At 36.7% G+C, this 25885-nt stretch overlaps 1 protein-coding gene and 1 pseudogene across 1 annotated transcript; both read right to left on the bottom strand.

Moving 5' to 3' along the window:
* Window positions 1–15434: 15434 nt before the first annotated feature.
* On the bottom strand, window positions 15435–15737 carry LOC149828542 (5-methyltetrahydropteroyltriglutamate--homocysteine methyltransferase 1 pseudogene; annotated as a pseudogene).
* Window positions 15738–17601: 1864 nt separating this feature from the next.
* Window positions 17602–25715, bottom strand: LOC149828541 (uncharacterized). The gene is made up of 4 exons (XM_090017077.1): window positions 25659–25715; window positions 24303–24636; window positions 18817–18969; window positions 17602–17842 (listed from the first exon to the last, which is right to left on the bottom strand). Exons 1-4 carry the CDS (start codon window positions 25713–25715, stop codon window positions 17634–17636), a joined length of 753 nt encoding a protein of 250 aa, XP_089873203.1. The 3' UTR covers window positions 17602–17633.
* Window positions 25716–25885: the final 170 nt, after the last annotated feature.

Genomic DNA, 25885 nt, shown 5'->3' with positions numbered 1-25885 from the left:
TGGTTTCAGCACAGATGATTTCGGGTAGCACCTTGAAATGACTTCACAAGTGGCTCGTAGGTGATGCCACACAACCAACTTTCATACCAACAGTGGTTGGCAATGAATGGCCATAATTAGGCCCAATTGGAGGATGAGGATAGCAGATATTTATTTCATGGTTTTGTTGACGCATAGCCATGAACCATATGAGATAATGTGCAGAAATGGGGAACAGTGATATACAAATGTTGTATGCTAGTGAAAGTGTAAGTATTGTGCAAAAAAAGAAGAAAAAATCACAGCAATGAATAGTAAAGTGAAACGGCAGGGTGTTATGACAGAGATAATATGCAAGTATGGATAATAATAAAATAAAATAAAATAAAAACTATACAGTATGTAAACCTTACACAGCAAATGCAACAAACAAGTAAGCTGCAAATAATCAAAGCCACTCAAGTCCTCAGGTCGATTCATTTCAACACAGCAACTTGATGAGTCACTTGTTATGCACAATGCACAACCTCCAAAAGCCGATCATGGTGTCTCCTCTATCATTGTCATGAACCTTGAGCATTATAGAAGCATATTTTGCCAAAGGAATATCTGCCATCGTATACATCACTTAGAGGTAATGCTCCTAGAATGCCAGGATCAGACTGTGTTGGCATTTTACTGGATACATCATTGAAGACGTAGGAAGGATTTATGCCCAGGTTGCCATAACCCATATCGTGTGTTTGACATACCGAAGCAAGGAGACGCCAAGACAGATATTCAGAGAGTAATCAATCTTACACAATGAATTTCACAAGGAAATGTACAGTGAAACAGATGCACAACGAATCTATATATTGAATAATTGATTCTGCAAATGTAACTAAAGCAAGAAAAGAACAAGAGAAAAGAAAAAAAATGATGAACATATGAGAGAATGATTACAACATAGCAGACTACCAGCTGATTTCATGATGAATCAAGTTAGGATTCATGGTAAATCAGAGTAAGACAGTTATTAATGAATAGAATGTGAGCCTAATCCTATTGGGCAAAAGACATCATGACAGGTTCTTCATTTCAGAGATAAAAGAAAGAAATGTGATATGGAGTCACCGATCTATTGCCAGATCAAAAGAAAACATAGTAGGATTAGTAAATGTAACCTGTACAATAAATTGGGGAGAATGGTAAAATGATATCAGATGCAACAGGAGAATGATGATGCTGATTGGAGAGTCTGACAGAGACTCCATACCAGCTCCCAGCACGATGAATCCAATGCCTATATGCATGATCACTCAAGGTATATTTTGCCATGTCTTGCAGCTCCAGACGAAGTTAGAACAGATGTAAAATCCTCAGGATTGCACAAGGGTGTTTTAACAACAGAACATGTTCTACATTGCAGCTTGCCTGTTTAGAAGGGCTTTAGCCAAGGCTTTCATCAACATTCGTGGATAACCTCAGTTTGATTAGGGTATTATCACATTGCATCTGGTTTAGCTGCTTACAGAGGAAATTCTAGCACCAACTAGGAAGTGATTGATGTGGGTGCAGGAAATTTAAATCAACTGAAAATAATAAAATACTGAAAGGAACATTTGGATGCATGAAAACACAATGAATCGAGATGTATTAGAAGTAGCATGAAAAACGCCATTAGAAGAGCGATTGAAATGTAGTTGAGAACAAGAAATAAAGGGGAGCATTGTGAATGTGTTCAAAACTGCATTCACAAGATATAACAAAAAAAATAAGGAATCTGATAGGAGCTTAAACACATCATGACAATCAAGATTAACAGGCCATCAAAATGAAAGCAGAAATTTAAAAATCAACAAAACAGGAACTTGAACATCAATAGGTGATCGAAATACAAATTGATTATTAAAGAGAAAATTGTAAATCCGATGCGAAAGAGCAATAGAAATAACAAAAGAAATCAGAACAAAACAGGACATAAATCTGAACTCAGATAAACCACAAGGGACCATTTAATCCAACTAGCATAAACAAAGATTTACGTAAACTAGAGAAAATTCAAAATAAATTATAAAGTCAGAGAGAAGATGTCGGAATAGGAGTATTCCCTTATTGTTGCAAAGGGGTGAGTCGACCCTGCTATATGCAGGGTCGACCCTACCACTGATGCGTTATGTTTAAAGAAAGCTAAAGGAAAATTAAAACAAGGCACCAAAAGAAAATGAGAAATACAACAAAACGGGAAAGAGATTTTTACTAGAAATCGAGGGAGGAAGTGGTTACTTACCTGTATCTACTGGAGTTCTGAAGGATCTTCCTTTCTATTCTTTTCTTCAGCCTCTTTTTTTTGTGCAGAAGACCAAGAGGGGATCGGACAACAGTTGATTGCAATGCTAATGGCTCGATTGAAAGATTGATGCTCGCTAGATAGTAGATCCTCTTGCTTACAAGAACGGATGGCCTTGCATTGCAAGAATAGGAAGGAGCTTCCCTTTTCTCCCTCTCCTTCGACTTCTTTTCCGATGAAGGAGAAGAAGAGAAAAAGGGGATTGAGAGGTTCGATGGTGGGGGAGACGGATCTGGCTTGCTTGTGTTGCTGGAGCTGAAGATCCTTCGATCGATCAAAACAAAAATTCTAATGAGAGAGTGAAGGGGAAGGGGGAATGAGGGTGAGGAAGAAGAAGATGATGATGGGGTGAAAAACGCGATCAAGAGGGGGGGGGGGGGCTGAGGTGAAAATGGATGCCCTAAACCCTCCCTTTATAATGAGAGGTCGTTAGGTATTTTACAGTTTTGGTCCTTCCGAATTCTGAAAGTTTTAAAAAACAATATCATTTTCCAAAAGTTTTTGTTATAACGTGGTTTTTAACAAAACAAAATTCCAAAAGGGGTTTTCAAAAAAACATTTTTTGTTTCTATTATTTTTTTATTCTTTTTCTTTGCATTTTCCATTTTTTTGGCATTTTTGAAATAAAAACTATGAAACTAAGGGAAAATAAGGGATTTAAAAACCATTTTGTAATTTTTGAGAAATATTTACAAAAGAAGGGTTTTATGAGAATTCGGGTTTGAATTTTGGAAATTTCTTCAGAAAACGGGTTTGGATCCAAGTTTTGAGGAAATATTCGAGTTTTGGATCTCAAATCAAGGAATATAGAACAGTGGATCCAAATGGACACCGAATGGATTGTCTGAGCCTTTCAAAAATTATTTTGGTATTTTTGCAAATTCAAATCTTGAAAATTGGATAACGGGGCTCAGAATCGGATTCTGACACTGAATCTGGATCCCAAATCGAGTCAAATATAGAAAATGGATTTAATTCCAATAAAATCTGAGAAATAAACTGGAATTTTGATTAAAACTGACTCAATTTACTCAAAAAATGGGGATCAAGGGCAAAAAGGGAATATTTATAAAATTTTGAAAAAATTGGGGTGTTCACACAGCCGCATACTTGCAGTCTGTGGTTTCTCCTTGGCCTTTTTCAATGTGGGCCTTCGATGTGGTAGGCTCGATCACTCCTTTGCATTCTAATGGCCACAGATATTTCCTCGCAACTACATAATACTTCACCAAATGGGTCGAGGTTGTGATTCTGCGAACGGTAGAAGGCCGACATGTGGTTTCTTTTATTCATAAGAATCTTTTTTGCCATTTCGGTGTACCACATGATATTATGTTAAATAATGGCAGTCACTTTAAGAATGAGCGGATGAAGACCTTATGTTCGAAGTTTAGGATTCATCATCACTTCTTAGCTCCCTATTATCCTCAAGGGAATGGCCAGGCAGAGGCCACCAACAAGATTATGATCTGCATTCTGGAAAGAACTATGGAAACAGGTCATGACTGGCACGAGAAGATGCACGATGCACTTTGGGCATACCGAACCACCATTCGGACTCCAACAATTGCTACTCCTTCATAACTTGTTTACGGGACCAAGGTAGTATTACATCTCCATGTTCAGAAGCCCGCATTCAAATTTGCATCGCTCATTGAACTCCCGCTTGATCAGTATCAGCAGCAGAGATTCATACAGCTAGATCTGCTAGACGAGAAGAGACTCAAGGCAGCAGAGCGTGCTCAAGCTTATCGTCAAAGGATAGCTCGACACTATGCCAAGTCAGTCGTTGAGAGAAAATTTTGAGTTAATGATCTGGTGCTCAGATCGACGACTCATCTCAAGCATCGACCACGGGGCAAGTGGTCACCCAATTGGGAAGGCCCCTATGTAGTTAAAGAAGCATTGCCTCGCAACTCGTATCGTCTGATCAACGCAGATGGGGTAGAACTGCCAGATCCAATCAATGCTCTGCACTTGAAGAGGTTTTATACTTAAAATGTTCATTTTAGCCTTTTGTACTCTTCAAAGAGCCTTTTCAATAAAACAATGATCTTCTGCCATTCTCACATTCTTCTCCATAATACTGGGGCATTTTTATTTTATATACATCTATCTTTCCTTCATCATATGCAAGCAGGATCAGACAAACTCTTTTTCCTCAAATCTTAGCGATTTTCAGTTAATCTTGTTATCTTTATTAGTTTCATCCATTTTTATTCATTTTTTTCAATTTGATCAAATTTTCATCAATTTACTATCAATTTTATCAAGTTTTATCAAGTTTTATCAATTTTTCATCAATTTTATCAATTTTATCAATTTTATTCTTTACCCTTTCAGGTTAAGGGATGAATTTGATGTCTCTTTCCAATGAGGTATTTCTTTTCTTCCCTTTCAGGTTAAAGGATAAACCTAAACCTCATCCCGCGAGGTCCTTTTTCTTTCAGGATAAGGGATAGTCCTGAAGTCTTCCATCATCAATTTTTCCTCAAATTTCTACCAATTTCTCACCAATCTTTTTCAATTTTTATTGTCAATTTTATCAATATTATTGATTCTTTTCTTTTTATCAATTTCTTTTATCCTTTATCAATCTCTATCAATTTGGTCGATTTTATCGAATTTTTATTGTATTCTTCTTCAGGATAAGGGATAATCCTGAAACCATCATAAATAAATTAGAAATCTTAGGCCATCTTTGGTCAAGAATCTTGAATGAATCTCTCATCTTCTTCATAATTGTCAGAATCTATTCATACCTTTTGTCAATCCTTCCAGAATCTGACTCCCGGGTTAGAATTACTTTCTTCCCATCTGAGTTCCGAATCAGGTTTTTTTTTATCCTTATTTTGAAAGATCCGGGTTCTGACTCGGGTTTTTCCTTTTTTATATATATTTTCGTTTGAAGTTTCGAGTTTCAACTCGGACTTCCTATTGGGTTCAACGCTCGTATTGGAACCAATCGTTGCTTTGAAGATTCGAGTTTTCAAACTCGGGTTTTCTATTTTATCTTTATTTTAAGATTCGGGTTCCGACTCAGGTTTTTCCTTTTTATATTTTGTTTGAAGTTCCGAGTTCCGACTCAGACTTCCTATTGGGTTCAACGCTCGTGTTGGAACCAATCGTTGCTTTGAAGATTCGAGTTTTCAAACTCAGGTTTTTCATTTTATTTTTATTTTAAGATCTGGGTTCCGACTTGGGTTTTTCCTTTTTATATTTTTTTTGAAGTTCCAAGTTCCGACTCGGACTTTCTATTGGATTCAACGCTCGTGTTGGAATCAATCGTTGCTTTGAAGATTCGAGTTTTCAAACTTGGGTTTTCCATTTTATCTTTGTTTTAAGATTCGGGTTATGACTCGGGTTTTTCCTTTTATATTTTCGTTTGAAGATCTGGGTTTTGACTCGGGTTTTCCCTTTTATCTTCCATTTCCGTGATTTTGGGTTCCGACTCGAATTTCCCCTTTTGATCCAATGCTCGTATTGGACCAAAGTTTTTTATTTCTCTTTCCTCTCAGGTTAAGGGACAAACCTAAACTCTCCCCTTCAGGAAAAGGGATAATCCTGAAACACCGGCAATCATTTCCGCTTCGATTTCCAAATGTCTTAGGAGTGTCGGTCTCTTCTTCAAAACCCAGTGCTCGTACTGGTACATTTTCAAAAACCCAGCACTCGTACTGGTGCATTTTTCAAAACCCAGTACTCGTACTGGCGCATTTTTTAAAACTCAGTGCTCGTACTGGTATATTTTCAAAAATCTGGTGCTCGTACTGGTGCATTTCCAAAATCCAGTGCTCGTACTGGTGCATCTTTCAAAACCCAATGCTCGTACTGGTACATTTTCAAAAACCCAATGCTTGTACTGGTTTATTTTTCAAAACCCAGTGCTTATACTGGTACATTTTCAAAAAATCGGTGCTCGTACTGGTGCATTTCCAAAATCCAGTGCTCATACTGGTGCATCTTTCAAAACCTAGTGCTCGTATTGGTATATTTTCAAAAACCCAGTGCTCGTACTGGTGTGTTTTTCGAAATTCAGTGCTCGTACTGGTGCATTTTCGAAATCCAGTGCTCGTACTGGTGCATTTTTGAAACCCAGTGCTCAGACTGGTGCATTTTCAAAATCCAGTGCTCGTACTGGTATATTTTCAAAACTCAGTGCTCGTACTGGTGTGTTTTTTGAAATACAGTGCTCGAACTAGTGCATTTTCGAAACCCAGTGCTCGTACTGGTGCATTTTCGAAATTCAGTGCTCGTACTGGTGCGTTTTTAAAAATCTAGCGCTCGTACTGGTGTATTTTCAAAATCTAGTGCTCGTGCTGGTATATTTTCAAAACCCAGTGCTCATACTGGTGTGTTTTTCAAAATTCAATGCCCGTACTGATGTATTTTTAACACCCAGTGCTCGTGCTAGTACATCTAGCCCTCGTGCTAGTGTCTGGCTGACTGATCAGTTAGCCCTTCAAGTTCAGTCTTTGATCTAACCGCTCATCAATAATTCATGCTCTAAATCTCAAATTCAACCTTCGGGTTACCATTTTGTCAAAAAACAATCTTATTCTCTTGCGAAGGACCCTCTTCCAGGGAGAGTTCGAGGGAGCTCATTCTTTTCTTATGCAACCATCTTTTTCATTCACAAGAACCCTTTTTCAGGGAGAGTTTGAAGGGACTCGTTTCTTCGCGAACTGTTTGCAAAATAACAACCCATTTGTTTTTACACAAAGGAACCCTTTTTCTAGGGAGAGCTTCGACGGAAGCCTGTTTCCTTTTGTGGACCCCGATTTTCTCATTCTTGGCCACCCCCTTCACAGAGGACCCTCTTTTAAGGAGAGTGTGATGGACTCGTTCCTCCGTGATACTTTTTCAACCTTATTTTTGGCCGTCTTTCCATAAGAGAAGCCTAGAGATAGGGAGTTTTGACGAAAACTTAATTTCTCTTCGAAAGTTCTGTTTTGCAAACACCTCCTCTTCAGGAAAAAGAGGAGTATTTCCTATTTCCCATTCAGGTAAGGGCTAAGCTTGAGTCTCTCTTTTGAGGAAAAAAGAGAGGAAAATTTTGTCATGGATGTGTCAATTTGATGTCAAAAAATTACTTTCATCAAGGATTTCAAGAATATTCTGTCAATTTGCTATCAAAAACCATTGTTGATCTCAAAGCTTTTTATTACAAAAAGAATTACCTCAAACCACTTCTAGTATTATTTTCAAAAGGACAAGACTTTTGCGAAGAAAGAACAGAATTCAAGCTTTTTCTGTTGGTCAACCAAGAGAATAAAGAAAAATCTTCGATATGACCGGCAAAGGAAAATTCAATGATGTTGAAAAGCCATAAGTGAATTGATATTGATCATAGCTATGGCACACTCTTAAAGATCGTTCTTTTGGCAGTAAGGCAGTGGAAATATCCTGGGCAGTAAAAGAACCTACCCAATCCATATCTCCTCAGTCATTTAAGTTGCAATCAAATATATGCAAAAGGGATCTCTCAATTGTCGTCAAGATGAAGACGAATATGCGAGCTAGACCCTCGGGGCCAAAGAAGATTTGGATCATGTTCAAGATGAAGGAGTTTGTGACGGATCCTTCCAGGGAAAGTTCAGATCACCGTCAAGATGAAGGCGACTGCAATGAATCTCCCGACAAACCCTAAAGGATATTTGATTTCTGCTATCATCTAAAGATTCTCAACCCAAGAAACATTATCATCGATATAATTCCTGAGAAAAAGAAGGATCAGAGCATCTCCAAGATGAAGGAGTTTGTGACGTACCCTTCCCAAAAAAAAAAAGTCAGGACATCTCCAAAATGAAGGATGATGTAATAAGCTTCTCCCAAAACCCAAGAAAGCTCCATGACTCAAAAGAGTGCAGAAAGATCATTGTGGGAATAGCCCTAAGATATCAAACTGCCAAAGCCGCCAGGAATTATCTTTATCTATATGAAACTCTTCTATTAATATATTTTCATTCAATTGCTTTTATAAAGCTAAGAATGTTTCTTCTCTTTTCATATCAAGGAAATTGATATCTTCCTTGAAGAAACTCAACAACAACAAATTTGAATTTGATTCATGATTCTACAGAGTTAGCCCAATTGAAGTCAATACTCTAGGTAGAAAGAGGCAATGTTTTCACACTTATATGCACAGTTCAATCATTTTGAATCAACTACAATTTTTGACATCTTATTGGCAATATTTTCTAGCTATCCCAACATGAAGCAAGAACTTGATGTTCATTTTGACATATTCTGACGTTGTCCCTCATTAGGACTGAAAAGTTCTTCCCTTCTGTTTGATCTGAGCTTCTCGGATCTGCACACTTCTTTGTGTTCCCCACTGTTCTGCCATAGACAGTTCTCGCTCATGATAAGGGTTAAACCTGAACTTTCTGCAAGAGGTCTTCTCTTTTTAAAAGCTGATTTAGTCTCAACAATGAGGCGCCCAAGATCATCCCTTTTTTAAGTTTTAGGGAACCCCATTTTTTCTCCTTTTGCAAACCCCCCTTGGACTTTTTGTGCGGAGTCTAGAGGTCCCATCACAGTTTTCTCGCTCCTCGAGGATTCTGTATCCATTCAGGATAAGGATTAAACATGTTACCTCGCTCCTTGAGGTATCACCCGCTCAGGTTAGGAATCAAACCTGAACTGTCTGTGAGAGGTCGTCTATCTTTAAAAAGCTGATTTAGCCTCAATAATGAGGCGCCCAAGAACATCCCTTTTCCAAGCTTTAGGGAACCCCATTTTTCTCCTTTCGCAACCCCTTTTTGGATTTGTTTGTTCAAACTCTGAAGGTCCCATCATTGTTTTTTTGTTCAAAGATTTCGTATGGTTGTCCCTTTCAGGTTAAGGGTTAAGCTTGAACCTCACTCCTCGAGGTATCATCCCTTTCAGGTCATTTACATTTTAGATTGAACAAGTTCTTTTGTTAAATTTGGACTTTACACTCTAAATGGCCACTTTGGAATTATTTTTCAGGTCCAAATTTTTCAGGTCCGCCAAAATCCCTCGTCATTTTTTAGGGTGTTGATAATCCGTCGCAAAATGGATCATTATATTGTGTTGGCAGTTGCAACTTTAACGAAAAAGATAGAGACTTCCTGTCAGATTTTGAATGTGTGGTGAACCTTACTCATCAAGGTAGAGGGAGGATTTCTAGTTGTATATCACTTTTGTGAAGAATGTGTGAGCCATAGTAGTCAATATGCCAGTATTGAGTAAGAAATTTAATGACAAACATTTGCAGGTTTCTTTTGGTAATATTTGTTTTTCATTTATTTTATTTGCTGCATGAAATATTATTTTTTGTATTTGCTATATATTTGTGACAGGAAATATAATTTAAAAAAAAATTAAATGTTTCGCTGGCGTAGTTTTTATGCCAGTTAAAATATCATCACTAGCGCAATTTTATGCCAATGAAAAGCTTTTCACTGCCATAAATTAATGCCAGTGAAAGTGTATCACTAGCAGTTGTGCCAGCAGTTGTTGTGCCAGCAAAAAACTTTTTATTGGCTTTGGTTTGTGCCAGTGAAAATGGTTTCACTAGCAAAATAAGATAGACACTGAAAATATTATCATTGGCGCAGTTTTGCGCTAGTGAAAACTCTTTCACTATTGAATGCAAAATTCTTCAGTCAAAGCTTCACTGACGAACTTTTCACTGGCATAGTGAATGCACCAGTAAAGGTTTTTACTGGCACAAATGTTGCGCCAGTAAAACCCCTTTTTCTTGTAGTGTGTTGGAGTCTTTCTATGAATTTATGTAGATGCTACATAATCAAAATATGTGATACATTCATGTTAGATTTATATGAGTCTACATGCAAACGTAATAAACAAAAAAATATGCAAAACTAATACTTACATCATTGCTCAACATAATTTTCATGTAAAAACATCTGACTCTTCTTTTTGCTACCCATCTTCCTAGTTCTCATCAACTTGTTTTTATGATCAATTAAAAATAAATATAGACTCATACATGTCAGCACCATTAGTTGTATACACATATAACTTGTTTCATTATATATCTTACTACAATTGAATCATTGCTTTGGAGTGAGGGTGAGGGTGAGGGTTTGGTTCTTTTTCTGCTACCATATTTTTCTCTACGTGTATATATTGCAAACTACCTAAATATATACATATAATATATAAGATATAGGAGCAATTCATTATAAAACACTAAATTAATACATAAAATCAATTCATTCAACAACTCTTAACCAATATATATTTTGCAATAAAAGATACTCAAACATATTGTTATTTGTATTTCTGCCTGTTATGGTCAACCTCACCATATGCACTGCACTTGTATGGTATAACATCCTTGTATTTTGTTCTTTGTCTTTTCACCTTAGGTCACCCTGGCTTACGAGCTATTTTTGGTAAATAGACAAGAATAAGAGTTAGTGGAGCATTGTGTGAGACATTATCCACCATCGAAAGGATTAGATATATATAATATGCAACCTTATGTGATTGAACTATGAAGAACTTGTCACAGAAATTCTCTGATAGTCTTCCCTTATACAAAATGCATGTGATTACATGTTTGCAAGGAATCGCACCGACATGCTACTCTTCACAAGATCATCTCTTCAAGATCAACACTGTAACTTTAAGATCAGTTGTGGGTTTCATATTTACGTCGGTGGCAATGCACTACTTGCACAAGTAGTTGTGTCTTTCTCTTCAATTTCTCTAGCTTTTTTTTACCTTAAGTACCACAACACATGACATTTGTTACCCAATATTTTTTTTTCTCAAAAATTTTATCAGCATGAGACAAAACCTTTCAATAAGAGGCACTAGGGGCATGTCATGTATAGAGAGAATACATACATTAAAGCTCTCCATTATATTAGATGTTAAGCACCCATATTTTTTTGCTGAAAAGTGATTGTTATAGCCCAATGTTTTTGTTTTTACGTTAGTGATAATATAATTGTATGCAACTAAGTCTTGCTCTCAGATTTTTTTAAGAAAGTAATTGCATTGCCATTTTGTGGTTACTCAAGATGCCTTCCACCAAAGTGCACTGAGTAGTTAATCAAATTTCTTAACAAAGTTATCAGTTAAGTATTTCATTCAATATCCAACATGACATCTAGGTCATGTATGGGAGACACCATACTTTAGCCTTAGGTGCCTATCTGATATAACTGTCAACTCGCATCTCTTTTTATAGTCATTAAAGTGTGTAAATTCTTCCTTCACATGCTTCAAAAATTACATCCATGAATCTTTTAACTCATTATCTACAACTGTAAATACTATCAAAAATATCTCATCACAAGGATTAATATTATGGCCGACAATAATATACTCATATATTTTCTTTTTAGGAATATCCCATTTACCATAAGAACTGAAGAGCATCCTTTCAAAAATCCATTGATGCATGGATGAAAGGATAAGAACATGTACTTAAATTGATCTTTCTTATTGGTCTGAATATACCCTAGTGTTCCTCGGTTTGCCTTCATCAAATGATCCAAATAGGCAGAAAACATATTGAATGATTGTTCGAATAAACCATATAGCTCTCTATTCATGCATTCTTGTCCATGTCATATTTGTTTGTAATTAATCTCTACACCATTCTCTCGACTGATGTCATTCATGATTTATCTTGGAGTCATCTATGGGTTATCGTGCAGGAATTTACGAATAATATATGAAATCCACTTTGAATGCACTTTTTCTACTTGAAGGTTGTCTGATCCACCACAGCTATGATTTGTTTTATACTTCTTTAATTAAAAGAATGCTTTATGCACCTTTTTGTAATGGATCTTTTAGGAATAATTGTCCATAGTCTGTGGGTTCTTTCTTATGCATACGATAGTAACTTTGTTACTGCAACTCTTCACAGATTTTGATTTATAATTATTCTTGATAACATATTCTTTCAAAAACTCATGATAGTACTAAAGATCATAAAAGTTTTGGTCGATAGCAATGTCTCGATCATTTGAGCATATTGTTAGCCACTATAAAGTTTCTCAATCATTAAGTTTTTTGTTATGCAACTCCTCATATAGTTGAGATGAGTCTACTTCAATCATTTCATATTGTTCTTCATTGTATGAGAATCCATTGAACAAGAATCTATTCAACCATGTATCATTAGTGTAGAAACATAAAACAGTTCTAATGCCCAATAAATGCTCATATAGCTTATACAATATACCAAGGGTTCAACTTCTCAATTATCATTTGTGCATCATTTTCATTTGCCATTATTTTTCTCATGTCATCAATGTCTTGGTCCTTTCCTCTCATTTTTTAGTCATCCTCAGCCTACATGATATAGTCATTATCATCATCATCTAATTCTTCATTGTCAAAGTGATTGTTTTTATCACTAATTGATTATTCGAATATGCAAACTAAATCAAAATTCATCGTATTTATAATTTTATTTGCTTCCATGCATGCAACATTTTTGCATTTTCAGCTTTCAAGATTAACCATAAAAATAACACATACATCATCACACCTACATCTCAAGCATAAATTACAAAGTCCAGCAAATTGTACTTAGTTATGTTATCTGCCATGAAATATTGTATGTCATCCAAATTATTGAGATGAAAATTATTAGCACTGGTTTGTTGATGTAGTTCCACATTATCTACAATAATCCTCTGATCATATACAATATCGATTGTTCGTGAAAGTTCTTCATTGCCTACATGTCCAACATATGTCTCTAATTGGTTTGGGCAACAACATATCCTCTGTGTGCATGTTAAGAACATCAATATTGGCTATTGTTTGGGACATTTAGATATTCACCAAAGGACTAAGCTCAATAGATGGTGTACATGCTCCTTGTTTCTTTGTGAGGAACTAAATCAACATCACCAAAGTTCTTCATTGCCTGCATGTCCAACATCCATCTTCATCATAATCATCCAAAACATATATCCATATTTATTGGTTATCTATTTTAGAGAATAACTATATCGGAGGTTCAATAACTTTTTCACATATTCGATTTCACGAGAATTAAATTGCTTAAAGCTACTATTTTTTAATATTATTATAGATCTCCAATTAGGGTTATTAGTGATACGGTAGTGTACTTTAATTATTTCAAAGGCCATCATTAACTCCCTACACCAACCACACAAGACATCATTCATCTAATGAAAATAGCATGTGATAGAAAGGTCATCCTTATATCTTTCATTCATTCAATTAATAAAGGACATAAGAACAACCACTCTGAAAACCTACCTACAATAACCCTAACCCGTATTTAATGTTTTGTGCATAGTTAACCCCAACCCCATCACACTAATTGAATGCTTTTGCACAATCCACCCTAACCCCATTACCCCAACACAAAATTATTGGATATTACATAAAGGATATTATATATATATATATATATATATATATATATATATATATATATATATATTGTTTGTATGAAGCACATTTCAACCTAACCGAGAAAGTTAATGAGAATGATACTGCAACCTCGTCGGAATGGAGCAAAAAGATTTTACGAGAATCGCAACAAGGGGAAAGGGAAAAGGGTTAGTGTTCTTTCTAGAAACAATCAAAAAAAGAAACAAAAACGACTTTATGTACAATCAGCAAGCATGCAAATGTACAAAAATTTGCATGCTCAAAATTTGTGCATGGCAGCACATATTTACGGATCTCATTGAAAAGAAATTCGTCCAGGGAAATTCACAAACACTCTTCATAAAGGCCGTACATTATTTGCGAAAGTATCATCTTATTTGTAATCTTTGTATGACAGTGAGAAGGTGAGGACATTTGTGTGAATGTCACCACACATTTGTGAACTTCCTTGAGGACCATTTACTTAAAGGAGACAGGTAGCTCATGAATGATGTACTATATATGCGATAGTGGTGCGTTATATGCAATCAGAGTGTGAAGGTCAAGGACATTCGCAACACTAATATGTGAATGTCGTCATATATTTGTGGACCTCCTTGAGGATCAGTTACTTAAAGGAAATTTGCACAGTATCTTGCGAATGTCATACTATATTTGTGAATTTTGTACAGTATTTGAAAAGTTATGCAGGTTTCAATTACAGGATGTTCGCAAATTTGGTTATGCAAACTTTGTGAGGTTCATGAAAATATCGTGTGAATGTACCTTTAGCGAGAGGTTGTGACGTACCTATATATCAGGTGAACCTCAAGAGGTTCACTTGTGTGAAGGATAAAAAGGTCCTAAAAAAGCTGGGTATTTGCAATTGTGGACAGCAGGCAAATTTCACAAATTATGAGCATTTCCGAAAACATGTCATTTTTTGTGTACAGTGTTATTTTCCGTTTCTCAGCTCATTTTACAAACTCAGAATTCATTGTGAAGACAAGAAACATTTAGAAAAAAAAAAAGACCATGAGAACAAAAAGGATTTGGAGATGGATAAGAAAGGTCAGGCAAACACTATGAATGGAAACACTTTGTCTTCTGAGCAATCTAGCTTGTCCTTGTGGTAAGAATGTAAGGTTAAATCAGATGTTAATGACTGCATTGGACAAGACACCCCCATCTGGAATTTTTTTCTGAACCTACTTTGTTAACAGAACAAGCATGTCTGATAAAACTTTAGTTGCTGGTGAATTTCAAGTCCTCCATGTTGGTCACACTAGAGAAACAGGTGGGAAAGATTTGATAGAAAAACAGTTGACCTGTTCCAAAGAGCAATTTGTCATCTTTTTTTCACTCCAACGAACCAAAGTTTCATGGGCTTCATGAACCAACATCACCAGGAAGTTGATCCAAAAAACAGGTCGATTAGGTAAAATGACCGCCTTTGTCCACTTAAGTTGCCTAATCTTGATAGGAAAAAAATCAAGAGATCAAATGTCAACACCAACCTAGGTTTTGGGGTCATTTTAAGTTATTCTTTGTAATTCTCGAGTTGCAAACGGATCAGGTGAATTGCATTTCCTGATTCTTTAAGCAATTCTATAACAGTGAGTATATATGGCACAACAGAGAAAAATTCATTGGGTAAACAGTAGTTTTTATAATCAATCATAAATCATCCAAATCTTACAAAATACTTCAAAGGAAATAATGAACAAAAATCATCATTTCAGCACCATTCAAGATTTCACTTCGAGCTGCCCAACTTCGATGTTAGAAGCTTGGCTGCTGCTACCATGTTGGTCAGTACTGGAATAACTTCACTGTACTTCACCCCACAGTCGGGGTTGACCCAAAGTATGTTGTTATCCAGTACAGCCAGCATCCTGTTGATCCGCTCCCCAATCTCATCTGTAGCTGGTATCCTTGGCGAATGAAGGACAGAGACACCAGGACCAATTCCAGCACCGTATTTAACACCTTCGCGGAATACTGGCAGCAGCTTCTCATCGGACCTGGAGTTCTCAAGTGTGATCACGTCAGCATCCATGTCAATGATGGAGTAGATTATGTCGTTGAAATTGGAATATCACATATGCGTATGAATCTGCGGTTCAACATAGCAAGAAGAAAATAAGCACACCAGAGTAAAATGTAGCATGTTCTGTATAAATAGGCACATGAGAGTTAAATGCAGCTTATAGATTGCTTAGCAAATAATTGGCCGGCCTGAGTTAGGGGGCCAGCACTTGGATCAAATAGATGAAATTAACAGACAAAGTCCCAGTGCACTTGTATTACCAATGTAGTTATCAAAAAATTGTCCCGTGTTACGGTCAAACAGTTCTTGTGTTTTCCTTCTCCTTTGACCGTTGATTTTTAACCTGCATTCTCAACAATCTTGATCATGAAAGGGTTATTTTAGACCCAGACCATACCCTTTTTGTTCATGCTTGGCGCCCCTTCATGCCTAGCCATAAAGACCTTTATGGTTGACAGTTTAGTCAACCCAAAGCCATAATGGCTAGTCATTTGGGCTCCATTTAAGGCTTTTATGACCTTTGCGGGAAACTGAGAGTTGGTGCACTATATGAACTCCGGCCCTTTCTCATTCTCTTCTCCCTCTCAAGGCTTTGCCTAGATCAAGCCTAGGGTCCCTACTTGAGTCCAGATCTAGGATTCCTATCCAAATACAAGCCTAAGATCCATACACAATTTGAGCCTAGGGTCTAACCCGTAGTCAAATTTGGATCAACCTAATCTAGTCAAGAGGTTATTCAATGGTCTCACCCAATGCAGAGTGTAGTTCAATCTTCACAAGAAGGTGAAAAGTCGGTTGTATCCTAAAAGCATAGTTGTAGGAGTACTCAATAAACTGAGGACTTGATCCTAAATGAAGCAAATATCACGTATAACGCATGCCTCCAAGCACACTTGGTTCAAGCTCAGTGCCTGACCCACTGAGTGAAATAATTTTCCAACAGTGGATTCTCCTAATCGAAACACGCCCTTTAGAATGGATCTCCAAGGAAAGCCAAATCCATCTAAAAAAACATGGTAAGTTCTTGCCTTCTCCAATTAGATGATTTATCAAATCATTTTGAAAAAAACTAAAAAAATCAAAACATTTCAGTATCTGATTGGACCAATTAGAAATTCATATATAACTATTGGATTTAACCAGATTCATATCCGTTAATGAATCCTCCAACCTCGCCCGACTGCAACATCCTGCAACACAGTAACCACCTTCAATGTAATTTGGGAAGCGCATATACAATGTGAATCTAACCCCTTCAAATGCCTGCCTGGCTGTGATTCAGTACCATTTTGCAGAACCGGCATCGAGCTGTTGGATCCTGATCGATTCTTTATCCAACTATGAGGTCCATGCCCACAAAAGTGGATCTGGATTATCCAAGTTAGCACACCTTATGCTACTCATTAAGTAACCTTGTCACTGGTATGGGAATGGATTAACTATACCAGTTTTGTCTCTTAGTAGGGGTTGCTCATGTAGCAAGCGGGGTGGTTGTGAAGGCATTGAAATGAAGGGGCTAGATTTTTCATGAAAAGGAAAACCTAACTGATAACTGGGTCCCTTAATGGGTTGGCTTCTCTGAAAGGTAAAACTCCAAATTGAGGATATGACCACCCAGGCCAACCGAAATCAAGGTGCTAGATCAAACCCCACAAGCGCACGGGTGTGTTCGTAGCTTTGGCTACATAAGGCAGGGTGGTCATAGGCCCCACCTCGGGTTTGCCTTGGTGGGGGTAGGTCCACTAAGTGGACCGGTCCTCGGAGAGGGTTCCTCATCATAAAAAAACAAGAGAAACAAAAAAGAAAACACACACACACACACACAGAGAGAGAGAGATTAAATGTTTGATTAAGGTGAGAAGTATGTTCCTGCAAATGGTTACCCAAAGAGGGGAAGCTATAGAGTCACATAAAGTCAGGGTGGATGTCTTCCTCCACCTTTTGGTCGTCAAAGTGCGTCTCAAGTACCCCTTGAAAGGTGCACTCAGGATTGTTTGGCAGCGATCTGCCTGAAACACCATCATCATCTGCATCTTCAATCTCTAAATATTCGTTCCATTTAGACATACCTTCAGGCCTGCTCAAGCCACATCCAGATTTTGGATCATCTCCACCTGCAACATTACATGAATTAAACTTACAAAATCAAGATGTCAAAAATCATAGAGTGCCAAGAATCGTAGAGCAGCCCCTTCTATATCTTGCAAGTTGCAAAGACCAGTTGCTCGTCTTAGAATCAGTTTGGCTACTTGGAAAAATAATCCTAAATTGATATCACCAACTACTATTTAGTAGACTCAGATTTTAAAAAAATTCAGGAAATTTTTTTTGAATATTCAGCATAAGGTTCTCATGTAGCACGTTTGCGTCAAAATTGAAGGCTCATTGAATGAATTTTTTTTGTTTTGTGAATGTAAGACTTATAATATCCTCAACGAGGAAGATTCTGAGGTAGCCTTTCCTTTTCTCCTTTGTCTCATTTATTATAACTTATAAGCAAATGGTTCGCAAAAAGTATCAATTCTATGGGATCAGCTTTCAGTTTTACAAGCCAAACTGCTTTAGGAATTCCAACATTGGCAAATTGAAGATTTTTTTTTTGTGACACCTTAACATACCACTTTTTTTTCGATGAACCTTGACACACCATTTTGATTTTAATTTAGTTGGGTCCTTTTTCTTATGGTCATAAGTTCTATCAGGGTCCGTTTGATGCCCAGGACAACTCATACTGGACAAGTTTGTCCCAGACAAATTGTTGAACCCCTTGGTGTCTGACAATTTGTCCCACTAAAATAGGAAGCAACACTTGCACCACATTTTTGCAAGGACACAAATGTGCCGCGTTCGATGTTGGATGTGAGGCCCATTCAGGACGAGACACAATCATCCTGGCTGATAATTGTGTCCTGCCAAACGAACGCTCCCCTTTGAGTCTTTCTGATCCAATCAAACAATACTATTTATGAAGTATAAAATTACCAATGAAGGGTGAAAAAGAGAAATGACAGCCATCTTTGTGATCCAATCAAACAATACTATTTATGAAGTATAAAATTACCAATGTAGTGATTATGAGCATGCCTACCACGGTGATTTGTAGGCCTTTGTATCCTTTTGCAGGAAGAGGAAGGAGGAGTGTTTTCTTTTGCTCCATAAAATGGTGAAGAGAATTTCCTCTTGGGCTTCTTCATCATCTCCTTTGGAAGCTCAGTTACAAGCCCTGGTTCCAACATGCTTCCTGCAAATGAAAGAGATTGAGAGATGATCTCCATTGTCTAAGCTGACAAGTGACAATAACTATGCTTCAATTATTTGAAAGCATACCAAATCTTATGTTGTCTTAAACTCTAGCAAATATCATTTATTATTCCTAGGATAGAAGACAAACATGAGTTAGATTGGGGGAGTAGATCCAATGTTGGGGCAGAATACTGCCCAACCAAGGGGAGCCGCACAATGGCTGCCTCCTATATAAAAAAGGGGAGGCTCCAGTGCACCCTTACAAAGTGTTTCGGCCCCAAAAACGGAACCATGTCAAACCTTGTGGTGACAAATAGCCGCCCGGTACTATTTGCCTCAGTAATGGCAAACACTGTAAATTTTCTCTGCTTTTTAGGACAAAATATCTCAAAAACAGAGTTTAAATACAGAACCCAACTGGTTCAACTATTTATCCTAGAATTTTTGCCTCCAAACAATCTGTCATGGTGGCTAATTGTTTCAAGAGACTATTTGTCCATGCCATGAAGGACAGGGAAATCACCCTCAAGTTCAAAGACCTAGTGCTGGCTCAGGCACCCCTTTTCCTTCAGGAAGTCACGCTCAGCAAAGGATAAGCAAGGGTTTACCCTTTAACTATTATCCCTAGCTCTCATTAATGTAAGGGGTTTGGCACTTGTGGGAATGAAACCTCCACCAGCCGTCTAGTGGCCAAGGCTGCTTTCACTGCACCATACTCCTTGGGGTGACTATTTGCCCATGCATTCAGACGTCTGGTTAACTAGAATTCCATTCAAATTTAAAATATCACACTAATTGATCTGTCTCATATTCATGTATGGATACTCTTGTAAATTGGGTGTTAACTGAATTAGTTCAAGAATAAACAGGCTTGTGTGTAAGTTTTGTTTTTGAGCTAGCTAGGGTGATTTCAAGTGAATATTTTGGAATTGTTTTTTTTATAACAAGGGAAAAATTGCCTCGCTAACCAAGTTTATTAGCAGAAAACTTTAGGTTCTCTTGCTCACCATGAAGTTCTGTTCACCCAACTTTGTGATCACAAAAAAGAACCCACACTTTTGTGGGTTTCAAACTCGTGATATCCCTTTGATTCTCGTCTGCATCACCCATCTGCCCAAGCCAATGCCTAGCATAGGCCTCGAGGGCAGGGGCCCTAGCCTCAAAGTTTTACGGTGCCAGCACAATGACTATAGATATAGTAGGCTGAGTCAGCGCAATCATGTCTTCATGCCATAAGGTGTATATGAGAAATAACACCTATAGTGATGTGGTCGAGATAGGGACTTACAGGTAGGAGGAATCAGTCTCCTACTAACAAATGTATTTTATGTACTTTTTATGAGAAAGAATCTTTTAGCAATGTGAGATTTTGCTAAAAAGGGCTTCGAAATTCACTTTCGAAATAATAAGGTCACTATTAGGAAAGATGAAAAAGTGAAGCTCAGGGATCGCTAGGATGTTGACTATGGTCTCTTTCATCTTTAATGTAACTCTTTTTATAAATAATACAATGAATATTTTTTGTTATATTGATTGTGCATTTAATGTTGATGCATTTATGGCATTTAAGGTTAGAGCATGTAAATGTCAATAAAATGAAAAGGATAATTCACATGAGATTATTACTTTCTATTAAAAATGTAGAGTTTGAAAAATGTGAACCATGTGTATCAAGTAAAATGGCTAGAAAATATTTTTCTAAAGAAAGTAGGTCATGTGACCTATTAGTTTTGGTACACACAGATATTTGTGGGCCTTTAGCAGTAAAAACACATGAAAGAAAAATATATTTCATCACATTTATAGATAATTACTCAAGATATTGCTACATATACCTAATCTCTAAGAAATCTGAAGCTCTAAAAAAGTTTAAGTCATATAAACATGAAATTGAAGGATTACTAGGAAGAAAAATCCAAATTATTAGATCTGATAAAATGAATATAACTTTGATGAATTTAAGACCTTCTGCATTGATAATAATATAACTCCTTATACAACTATGCCTTATACACCACAACAGAATGGTGTAGCAGAACGAAGGAATAAAACCTTAATGGATATGACAAGGTCCATATTGGCACATGCAAATCTTCTCAAAAAATTCTGGAAAAAAATAATTTTTACTATCATGTATATCCTAAATAAGGTTTTTTCTAAAGCTATAGAGCTTACACCATATGAATTATAGACTGATAGAAAGTCAGACTTGAGTCATTTGCGAAAGTAAGGGTCACCTAGTCATGTGTTGATTCCTAGTCAAATAAAAAATAAGTTAGATAGCAAAACTATCAAATGTATTTTCATAAGATACCCAAAGGGATCAAAGGGATATCGACTATATAATCTTGAAAAGGGATTTATAAAAAGTAGAGAGGTAAAATTCTTGGAAACTCAAGAAAACAATTTTGATCCTGAAGATGATGATGTCTTTCTTGATATCATAAATGATCTTGGGGTACCAAGTCAAAAGTTAGAGCATAATGATCCAATTATGAATAATGGAAAAAATTCATAATCATTAATTGGACAGAAAAAAAAAACTTCTCCATCCTATTTGAATGATTATTTTACATTATTGAGTGAAGAATTATGTTATTCCATGGATTTAGATGAAATTTTTGACAACTTGAATTTTGAAGATGAAATTGCTTTTAATGAGTCTAAACTATGGAAGAAAGAAATGAAAGATGAGTTGGACTCCATAGAAAAGAATGGAGTTTGAGAACTAGCCATTTTGCCGAGTGGATATAGGGTAATTGGTAGTAAGTGAGTTCTCAAGAAAAAACTCAAAGCAAGTAAATCTATTATTAGATTAAAGGCAAGATTAATAGCAAAAGGCTATTCTCAACTAGAAAGGATTGATTATGAAGAAACTTACTCTTTTGTATTCAAATTGACATCTATTTGTATCATTTTGGCATTGGTAGCTTATTTTAATATTGACCTATATCAAATGAATGTAAAAACGACATTCTTAAATGAGAAACTAAATAAATTAATTTTCATGCAACAATTAAAAGGTTTTGAAATTGAAAGTTAAGAGGATAAAGTATACAAGTTAAATAAATATTTGTATGAACTTAAGCAGTCACCAAGACAGTGGTATTTGACTTTTCAAAATGTTATAACTAAATTGGGTTATGAAGCAAATAATCTGAACCATTGTGTATATACCAAGAATAGTGAGAATAAGTTTATTATATTATCTCTCTATGTTGATGATATATTAATTATAAGTAATGACATAGACATGATAAATATGATTAAATCATGATTAAGTTCTCGATTTGAAATGAAGGATATGGGTGAAGCTTCATGTATCCTTGAAATTAAAATCCAGAGAAATAGAAAATCGAGATTATTATGTTTAAGTTAAGAAAAATATCTTGACCACATTTTAAAGAAATTTATAATAAAAAATACCAAGGCAAAGGGTACTCTTTTAGTAAAAGGTCAAAAGCTAAATAAGAATGACTGTCCAAAAGATGGATAAAAAAAGTTGAATGTTCCCTATGCTCAGGCAATTGGAAGCCTGATGTGTGCAATGCTTTGCATTATACCTGATTTGAGTTTTGTTGTAAGTCTAGTGAGTAGATATCAAAATAATCCTAGGTTTTCTCACTGAGAAGCACTGAAAAGAATTTTTTAATATCTAAAGGAAATTAAGAAACTCAAGTTATGCTATCAGTCAGATAATTTAAAGCTTATAGGCTACTCAGATGTTGACTTTGCTAGTGATAGAGATGAAGCAAAGTCTACCTCTGGTTGTGTGTTTATGTTTGGAGGTGAGGCAATTGCATGGTCATGTAAGAAACAAGGGTGTGTGGCACAACATACTCAAGAAGCTGAGTATATTGCCTGTAACATGACAACCACATTAGGTGTATAGATAAATCATTTCTTAAATATATTGAAATTGGATATTCTAAAATATTCAGTTCAATTTTATTGTGACAATAAAGCTATTATAAAACTAATACAAACAGGAGTTGATAACTCTAAAAGTAAGCATATTGAAGTTAAATACCAATATATTCATGATATGCTTATAAAAAATAAAATAACATTAAATTATATTTCTTCAAGTAACATGATAATAGATCTGCTAACCAAGGTAGTCACTGAGAATGTTTTCACTAGACTTGTGAGTCAAATGAAACTCAAATACATCTAAATAGTAAGTGAGTAAAGATTACTCAAAAAGTTAGTATGTCAGGTTTCGATTGAGAACAAGCATATAAACACAGGGTGAGTAAAGATTACTCGAAAAGTGTGTATGAAAGGTTTGGTTGAGAACAAGCATATAAAACATAGAAAATCCCTTATAGCTAAGTGAGAGATGTAAGGCCATGTGGCCATAAGGTGGGAGGTCATTCAACAATGTGAAAGAGTTGAGAGTATAGACTCCCTGATGTTTTCGAGCATAACAGTGATATCTTCACTCTACTGCAATTCTACGTTCAAGCATATAAGTCCCAACAAAAAAGATCAGGTGCAATATGATTGCACAAATATTTGTGCATTAAGCACATGAACACCCTCCATCTTGGGAACAGGGTGCGGGACCCAAGACATGATGCAGGGTGATGGGTGCTTAATGCATAAATTTTTGTGCAATTAGTTACCACCCAAGAATTTGTAATGCAGCCATGTCACTGAAATCGCACATTCAGTACCAAGAACCCAGTGGAATTCCAACTCAGTTGTGCCTAAACTCTTCCAAAGCAAATGTATACTCATTGGCCCACGACAGGTAGGGAATTAGACCGGTCAGATTTAGCCATCAACAAATCTGACCCAGTCGGGTCTGACATAATTGGACTCGAAGTTGGATGGGATTAGACAAAAGTGAATCAGGATATGACTAGCTTAAAATCCAATCTTTATAAATAATCGATTCAGATTTGCATTCAGACTAGGATAATACCAAATATGGATCCGATTATCGATAGGATCCAAATTTGGCTACCGAATCTGACTTATCAGATCCAGATTCAGGTCGGATGTGGGATTACATCCGAGCCGTTGACATCGTCCACTGGAACTACCCTAACCAGTTCGACAAATGCGCAACATTTCCTGATACCAATATAATTCAGAAAATATCGTGATATTTCCAAAATCGCCTGTTTTGAGACCTGATGTTTACAAGATAGAAAAAAAAAACTTTTCAAATTCGTTTTATTTTTAGAATTCTTTAATTTAGTTTATATATTTTTGGCGATAATTTTCCCGTGGGCTTCATAAACAAAATAAAAAGCTTAATTGATCGCGATATTTTCTATCGCCGAGAATTGTGGGTTTGGAAGTTAGGGAATCGGGATTAACCTTGGCTGCCACCGGCGTCGTCGTCCTCGGCCTGCAGGTATTCAGACCAATCGCTCTGCTTCTTCGAACCCGGCGGGATATTCCCCTCCGGAGAGAGCCCGCTGCCGCCGCACGCTGCCTGGAAAGCATTCTCCGGCGAGAATGGGCCGGCTTCCGCACGCTGCCTGGCCGCGTTGGCCTTCTGCACGAACCCTCGGACGTCCCTCGCGAGCAACGACCGAGCGAAGACCTTCCGGACAGACTGCCTCCCGTTGCAGATCACGCACCTCCACTTGTTGCTGTTCTTCTTCTCTTGCTTCACCTGAATAAAAATGGACTCGCCGAAATTTGGTGCCTAAGTCCGGACGCCGATTGCCGGAAAAGATAACATGTCCAAAATACCCTTTACATATACAATATGACTTCTACATCCCTAATGCCTTCAACGAACAGGGATCCGACCTTCATTTTCTTGAGTGTTAAAAATTCACGTGGCGATATTTTCGGGAAAGTTATATCGCGAAAAGCATAATATTTTTAAAATAGCCCTAGTTCAGAAAATGCCGCCTTTATAATGTGATAAAAGCACCTTTCCGATATTTTTTTTTTATTGTTTATACTTCCCTCTATATGATTACGTAAATCTCTGGCATTCTTGTTTGATATTTTTCTTATAGAGAAACACCTATCTTTTAGTATATAGGACTTTTTTCCTTGCCGAGTTTTTCACGAGAAAGAGATTCTATTGTAGGGACGTTAACAGTCAGGATTCGGATCCACATCACTGAAAATCCTCACTCTCAGATCTAGACTTGGTTCAGATGAAAAAGCTACTACCAAATCCAGATCCAATTAGCTATTCAGAATTTGGGATATCCCTCATACACAACTGGATTTGGATGTTAGTTGGATTGAATTTCAGATTCAGATGTAAAACTTTTGCTTTTACTTTTTTTTATTGAATCGGATTAAATTGATAAAAATTCAGTTGGATATCTAACCCAAATCCAAACTATTAGCATCCCTATCTAATGCTAATTAAAACTAACCAAACCCAGTTGGCAAGGGTTCTTTAGGCCCTTTTTGTATCCAATTGAATAATTGGTGAAGTTTGGAATTGGGTATCCAGGTCAAGGCAAAGAAATCGGACCCATTTGGGTCAATTTACCAATAGTGGTAGGTTATTAATTGGATTCGGGTCTTATGCAAACCCGAGTCCAAGAACAAACAGAGATGATTATGAGAAATCATCATTAAAGATCAGGAAGCCATCAAAACATTCCCAATTTTTGAAGCATGGGTATATTCGTCATTTCATGTCAGTAGTTTGGTATATTCAAAGCGATAGGTTGAGTAAGGGCAAGGTTGAGAATTTACCTGCATGGTGGAGCATTGGTAGCACTGCACAGCTATGAAAGGGGGCCCACTCGCCATAGCGACAAGAGAGAGAGAGAGAGAGAGAGAGAGAAATGGGCTAAATATAACGTCAGTTTTGGCGGGTCTTTTGTCTTTTTGAATTTCTTTTGGCGGCCACTCTGTTTTCGAAGTTTCCCGCCAAGATGATGCCATCCGGCTATCACTGAAAAAGCCCTGTGGACCACGAC

Source organism: Nuphar pumila, chromosome 9, assembly GCF_984573655.1.
Source record: "Nuphar pumila chromosome 9, dmNupPumi1.hap1.1, whole genome shotgun sequence".
NCBI lineage: Eukaryota > Viridiplantae > Streptophyta > Magnoliopsida > Nymphaeales > Nymphaeaceae > Nuphar > Nuphar pumila.
Note: the sequence above shows the minus strand (reverse complement) of the source record. Positions and strands in the feature narration are given on the sequence as shown.